Source organism: Euleptes europaea, chromosome 12 (assembly GCF_029931775.1).
Source record: "Euleptes europaea isolate rEulEur1 chromosome 12, rEulEur1.hap1, whole genome shotgun sequence".
NCBI classification, from domain to species: Eukaryota; Metazoa; Chordata; class Lepidosauria; order Squamata; family Sphaerodactylidae; genus Euleptes; species Euleptes europaea.
The window spans coordinates 70,074,689-70,082,184 of record NC_079323.1 but is presented as its reverse complement, the minus strand read 5'-3'; the positions used below and the strand labels follow the sequence as shown (position 1 = coordinate 70,082,184).

The following is a 7,496-nucleotide window of genomic DNA, read 5'->3' as shown; positions in this document are numbered from 1 at the left end:
ATATTTGGTCCGTTGGAAACATTTCCCCCCTGCCTATGACGAATGGGTACGCGCACGGGATGTCTCCGCCCCCGACCTCGTCGACGCCTTTCACAGTGCTTACCCAGATCGGCCAGCCCCCTTGCGAACTGGGAGGGGGCCTTGAGGGGAGCAGAATGTCAGGCTGCTATCTCGGTTTCGTTATTGCCTCTGTCTCTGCGTTGTATTGTCTGCCCCCCAAGGTCGCATGCCTAGGCCTGGGAACCCAGCTCCTGGGAAACTGTATTCAGCCTGTACGTGTAATCTCCCGCCTTTCCTGCCTTATAATATCTCCCAGCTAGTGAGCCTCTCATAGCTGTCATTTTATTCGTTTGCACTGTATGCCTAATTGACCAGTAAAAGCCATCTGTTTGGACTCTATATGACTTTGTGGTGTTTTCTGGTTCTGTGGGCCAAGGGCTGACAGCAATGCTGATTCCATGACCTTAGGCAGATCATGAGGGAGGGCATCTTGGCCATCTTGGGCATGGAGTAGGGGTCACTGGGGGTGTGGGGGGGAGGTAGTTGTGAATTTCCTGCATTGTGCAGGGGGTTGGACTAGATGACCCTGGTGGTCCCTTCCAACTCTATGATTCAAAGATGCCCTTGCCTCAGAGGAGAACATACCTCTATACTTAGCAACTTAAGATTCTTTTCATATGTAGGTGAAGTGTTCTTTAACTGAAAACTCACACAATTTTTTTAGTCTAGTTTATTAAATATTGCTTTTGTGGGGGACATGTTTACAACAAGCCCACTCTTTAAATGTAAGGATTCAAAGCAGTCATATTAAAATACAGATTCAATATAAAGTGTGTCACAGTCTTACAGTATTCAAAAAATGACAGACCTGCCTTTAAAAAAAAGCTTATTACACCAAGACATAAGAAAAACATTTAAATAAACAAGTTTGGCATTTTCATAATCTTTGTAGTATAAAACAGAATATTAACTCTATTTACTGGCAAGCGGATACATAAATCCATTACTAGTTTGAAATGTTTCCTTAAAACATTATATAGGGCGCTGTACAAAAAAAAAAATCTGATGAAAGTGCATCCCTGAAAGTAGGCCAATCCATTGTATTAGCTCTTTTAAAAACGTGACACGCAAAAATGTCTTTTCTGTCTATGTAACCGAAGGCTTTATTTCAGAGAAATGTTTTTGCCGCTTCATCTCATTTTTACCCCTTGTTTAAAAAGGTGGCCTACGGACGCCCACCAGGGGGCAGTGTAAGGTTAGCCATTAAATCACGAACAGCTGCAAAGATTGTACATTCACCTAGAACAAGGGAAAGAAACACAAGTTAGCTCCTAAAGTCCTGGCAGTGATAAACTTAATCAGAGACACTTCACAATGAAACCAGGTGTACTACAAGATCAAATTTTCTAAGGAAGTAATTACACTCAGGCGCAACACCAAATAAGTAACTTTAATAACCATGTGCCACAACTACCAGAAACTATTCAGCCAGCCAGTGTGAAAACAAAAATCTACATGTAAAGAAAGCACAGGTTTCCTCCCATTACAACACCTGGGCTGGTTTCTATGTCCCAAGGTAGCCTGGATCTAAAAGCTACACGGTGCTCTTGGATAAGTGCCTGTTTCTTGATCTATATTAGCTCATATTTGGGTGTGAAAGCTGGACATTGAAGAAAGCTGATAGGAAGAAAGTAGATTCCTTTGAAATGTGGTGTCGGTATGCCAATAAAAGTATTTATTGTGCTTTATGCTTTATTTGTGCTTTATGAAGTTGCTTGGAGAAAGGGATGCAAATGTGAGCAACCCAGTAGCAGATTTATTTTAAATACCCACCTTTTCCTGAGCATCTTAGGACCCAAGGTGGGTAACAATATAAAAATAATGTAATACATAATTATATATGTATTATGTGCTAGTACTTGCTGGAGAAGAACACTATCACCATTAGAAAAGAACCATACAACAAGTCACAGTTAATAGTGGCCCTCTGTTTAATTAGGATTCTCAGACAGTGTACAGAAAAGAAAGCTACTCCTGGCTGCTCTTAACACAAATAAGCATAGCCTTCATTAAACCTACTACTGCTATTGGTGGTATAAGCATAAGGCCTTACCCCATACCCCCAAAATACTATTATTTGGCAGTCCTCTTAGTAACAAAGCTAGTATTTAAAGCTACTGGAACATTAAAATCAGAAAAGCACACTTCTGATGTCACTGACATCAAGAAACCAACTTCTGCAATTTCACAAAAGCAGTAACGAAAATGTTGTAGATAAAGAATGAAAGACAAAGACCAGCCACTACTGCAAATAAATCAGTTCAGCCAGAATGATTCTTGCTAGGTAAAAAATAAATTTAAAAAATTACAAGCTCTGCTGCTGGTTTTGGGGGTGTGATTTTCTGGAGTTCTTGTTAAAGATCATGAATGTGTGAGGATCTGATAGCATGGGGATGTTTCTAACAAACATTTAAACGTGTATTATGCTTCATTTTACAATTTTTGAAGACATCAAAGCAGTGAAAAATAGTCATGGAATCTTTTTTAAGCTTCAGTTTAGGATCTTGGTACCAATGTATTTTAGAATAACTGGGCAAGCACACGGACAAATGCCAATTCCAAGTATTCTCTTCAGTAAAGCTCCACAACTTGTAGGGGCCACATGATGAAAATGCCTCATTGGTAAAGAAAATATTTGTTCAATTAAATATGGCATTTAGAACTGCATTTTTCTTCCCACTATTTTCACTTCTTATGCATCTAAACTTTAGGAAGCTTTTTTTTTTTTTTTTTGGCTCATGCATGAATGATGGATAGCATGCACAATATTCCAATTGCCAGTGACACAAAGCATGGATTCTGAATAACTCACCTTGACCCTTTTATACCCAGCTGGGAACACATGGCTATCCCTCCCAAAATCACAGTTATCTCAGTGATGATCAGAAAGGGATTCAGGACTGTGTTTACCCAAAGCAAAGGCAAGCATTTGAAGAGGCATTACCCACACCACCTGAATTCTATAAGCTGCTCCAGTGTAGACAAATGGTATGTGCCATCCTCACAGTGCATTTTTAGAATCAAGTCTATGCTCTAACACTATACTAGGAATAGATTGACTTTTTATAACGCAAGGCCTATATAATGGTCATAACTATTACACTAACAAGTAGTTAACAATAAAGATGTCCAGCAGTGGAGGGGAGAAAGAATCTTCGGTGGAGAAGTTGAGTGTCTCGGGTAAAGCTATACATCCAGCCAGCTTTAAAAACTTCATGCCCAAGAACAAAACTGCCCCCCCCCTCAAAAAAAATCACTTTTAAAAAGTTTCTAACACTTTTATTAAGGGAATAGTAAACTGGATACAAAAGAGTTTCTCAAGGAAACAAAGCAGGCAGCATAGGACAGAAGATACAGGCATGATGAGATGTTAGTCATGGGATACAGAAAGAGTAAAGCCAGTGCTGTGATGTGTTACTGTATGGAGTAATTTGTAAGTAGTAGTTCCATCTTCCTGGCCCAGGCTTTCCTCAGAGGAATGCAATTGAGAAGAAGACAAGTAGTAAAATCTTGTAACAGTTAAAATTACAAGAAATGGGAAGACATATTCCTACAGTGGAAGATGTAGAACAAGCACTAGTTTTCACAGAAATATATACACAGGGCTCATGTGACAGTGCTAAAAGTAGCATAGTTATGACTACAGTAGTAGGAGCCAAGATTTTAAGTGCATTATGCTTCCTTGGTCAATGTCAAAGTCCATGTTGTGCCAATAATACAATTCTTCTGGCACCACAAAGAGTGGTGAACAATATATCATTAACTTCTCCCCCCAACAGCCACTCCCACCCCGGTCTTATGATCATTTTAAATTGAACCAATCAAAATAAACCAGCAATCCATATAAACTGCAGTTTAAAAACTATGAAAGCGGGATCTTGTCCATTCATGCATGCAGAAGATTACCCCACTGGACACGTACAGTACCTGGCCGTGGTGAATTCAGTTCTGCAAACCTCTTTAAAATATTGCTAACCATCATGGGAGCAGCAACTGAAGAATTCTGCTGCCTGGGAATGTCTGCCTGTTGTGTGGTACCTGAAGCCATATCATATATGATTGGGACAATTATGCTTACAACTTCCTGTGAAACCGTGGTTTTCTGTGTTAGCTGAAGCTGTGAACAAAATAAAACCCAGAATAGTGAAAACAGCAGTTTTGCAACATAACCATGGATACCAATTATCTTAGCCACACAGTGCTTTTTTAGCTCAGATCTGGAGTCAGGCCCATTTCTTTATTACTACTCTTATCTGACTTCACTCCTCTTAACTTAAACAGGGAGCCAAAGCTGGCAATAAAGGGCTAGAAAAACGGTAGTTATCCAAATCTGAAATTAGGACATCTTCAGACCTGAAGATTTGGTTCCACGGCATCTGTTGCTAAATTCCCCATTTTGCCTTCTGAGCTAATATAGTAATACAATTTTTATATTCTATATTGCATGACATAGTAGAGAACTAGAAATACAGGAACATATTGAGTTAACTATTGTCTGGCTACATGGAACAGTGTAAAACTTTTAAGAATTGAACAAATCTAAGTTCATGTGCACCATTCATCCTACTTCAGGTTTCTGAAGTCTAATGTTAAGAATTTGAACTTAGTAAAACTTCAGTGTGTGTCCTTTAAAGGGCATGCAATGTTACCTACCATTATTTTAACTGGGAACCACATTACTGTGAACACCAATTGTAGCTTTCTTAATGGTAGCCATCTTTACAAATGCACACTTTGGAACCCAAATTTATGGGAAAATGCAGGTATCTGTTTCATAGCATTTTTAAACATAAATACATAAGCTGAAAAGCCCATTATAAGGCCTTATCTGCAGAGAAGTTAACCTTTTCCAAGAAAGTTAAACGCTAGTTTGGTAGCAAAAAAGACACACCCCAATTCAGTACAGAGGAGTGCTCAACCCCAATGCCAGCAATGACGTTAAGCACGCTTAACTGTGTTATATTTGACTTTCTGGTGTATCCAGAACCTTACATTTACTGACTTCAGTGGGATGTGGATAATATGTACTGTTATTAGGGAGGGGTCGTGGCTCAGTGGTAGAGCCGCTGCTTGGCATGCAGAAGGTCCCAGGTTCAATCCCCGGCATCTCCAGTTAAAGGGACTAGGCAGGTAGGTGATGTGAAAGACCCCTGCCTGAGACCCTGGAGAGCTGCTGCCGGTCTGAGTAGACAATACTGACTTTGATGGACGGGGTGTGTGTGTCTGATTCAGTATAAGGCAGCTTCATGTGTTCATCCTAGTTACAGCTTAAGCAGTAGCTGAAAACCTACACAGTCCAACCTGCAACAAACATGAAACAATTGAAGCTGAATCTGCTGCTGTACTTACGAAGAACAACATTTTGGATTTCAGCACAACAGCAGGTGTTCCTGGAGGTGCAATTGGTGGAGCACTTGGAGGGATTGTCAGACAGAACTGTACGTTCCACTTCAGCTGGCTCGCCTGATCAGGGAACTGTTTCAATAAAACATGCCAAAGACCATGGTTAGTCTACCACAAGTAAACCAGTCTGTGTCTGAGTTATAAAAAATTATGAGGTAAAACCAACTTACCAGCTCTAGCTTCATAATGTGTACACAGTCCCGGAGAATATGTGGAGGTGCACCTAACAACTTTGTAAAAGCTATCAAAGTGTTGGCTTTGAAGGGTGGTCCAGCGACCTACAAAAAAAAGGTTATCAAAATGCCTTTTGACAACCCCTGACTATGAGCAGCATTTAATCTTGCTTTTATACTCTCTTAATGCATAACCTAAGGCCCGTTGAAATAAAGAGTACAAGGATAATAGGATCACAGGCAATTCCCACAAAATCCTGGGAGCCTGAGCTTCCATTTAAGAGTCTAATATTCATGATGGCAAAAACGATGCTGAAAGTATCTTGGTGGCCCAGTTCATAAGTGATCCAAGCAGCACCTTTGGCCTCACCCCCACCCCCACCAGTAACCAACAAAGGAGAGAAATAAGACAGAAGGGGCAAGATCATAAAGGGGCACCAACAGCAGCCCCGACAAGGTCATGCGGAGTTGCTGCACTGGCCCCTGCCCACTGCTGCGTTTCTTTCTGACACTTAACAGAACTCCCTCTGCTCCATTCTCAGACATGAACGTTCACAGGGCTCCTGCCTCTTAGCACTTTGTTCTAACAGTCTGTGGGATTTTTTGGGTATTAATTTTGCTAATTTCTATAACCAATTCTATAACCAACATTTAAGGAAAACCAAGCAGTTATTCCATGATTAATTACAAATTAAAAATGAAATACATACTCTGGTTTCAAAGAATTTCTCCAGAACTTGCAATTCCTCTTGCTTCCACTGCCCTGCATTTTCAGGTGCTACTTTTAACTGCAAAGTCTGGTTGGTCTTAGGGTTCAGGGCAACTCTACACTTCAAAGCATCTGTCTTGAACATTATCACACCAGGTTCATTGGAGTTGATTAGCAGCAGCTGTTGAAGAAGCAAATGCATCCAACTGGAACATTTCCTACATCTTATTACATTCTGAACAGAGGCAACACTTACTACTCCTAACTTACTGTGTTTGATGACATATAGTTTGCGACAAGATCCTCTGGGCCAACCCAACACAGCAAATTCACAAAAATTTCATTTGCTTTAAGTTTGGAACAATGGATGGATTTGTAAAAGTTTCCATTGACTGTTTGCTCCTTTAAAACACAATCCCCACTCAGACAACATACTCTTCTGTGACTTTGTGGCCATTTCCCCTCATCTCTCTTGTCCTAGTCTGACACTTTAACCACTATGATACAACATTAGCTTTGGTACCGTTTCCTGCTGGATAATCCTCTGAAGATGTCTTCTCATAATAACGGATCCAAGGAAACGTTCAAGTGGAGAGCAGAGATAGCTTCCAGCCAGGCCTGGCATAAGTCCAGGAGTTGGAGAGGGCAGCAGCAGAATGTTCAAGGCACTGTGAGTGAGAATTGTGGGTATGGATGCAGCCCAAGAACGGTGAGGTAGTTTACGAGGTGGTGGCATATTCGTTGGCATTGCTTGGGAACCTAGTAGGAATAAGTACCTTTTACTCTTCCTGTTGAGGAATACATGATTATTTATACATTCACATTGCTAGGGAAATTCCAAGAAAACTTGGGACAAGGGCAAATAAAACCCTGAGTTCCCCAAGGAGTGGCCCACAATGAGCAAATTCTTAAGTGCTGTGCATACAGGGCAAATGGAAGGATATTCTAATCTTTACAATTTGAGAGTTTGGTGTGCACTATAATTTGCCTTCTCGTTTTGCATGGCTTTCGCCCGCACTGAGATTTGCAACCATGGCTGCATTATGTATACTATATATTGTTTTCCCAAAATTTTCCAAAGGTGGAGTGATTTATGTATGTGTGTGTTTTCTCGGTCTCTGCAAAATTCTCCTATCAGCAAAAACTAAAAG

At 40.6% G+C, this 7,496-nt stretch overlaps 1 protein-coding gene across 1 annotated transcript in view; it reads right to left on the bottom strand.

The window, feature by feature from the left end:
- Positions 1–713: 713 nt before the first annotated feature.
- The window catches only part of MED14 (mediator complex subunit 14), an 82,175-nt gene continuing 75,392 nt past the window's right edge, over positions 714–7,496 (bottom strand). The window contains exons 25-30 of the mRNA XM_056858246.1: positions 6,869–7,104; positions 6,347–6,526; positions 5,634–5,741; positions 5,410–5,535; positions 3,988–4,177; positions 714–1,299 (exon numbers count right to left, since the gene is read on the bottom strand). Of these exons, the coding sequence (XP_056714224.1) occupies positions 1,226–1,299; positions 3,988–4,177; positions 5,410–5,535; positions 5,634–5,741; positions 6,347–6,526; positions 6,869–7,104 (914 nt within the window). The 3' untranslated portion in view covers positions 714–1,225. The remainder of the gene's footprint in view (positions 1,300–3,987; positions 4,178–5,409; positions 5,536–5,633; positions 5,742–6,346; positions 6,527–6,868; positions 7,105–7,496) is intronic.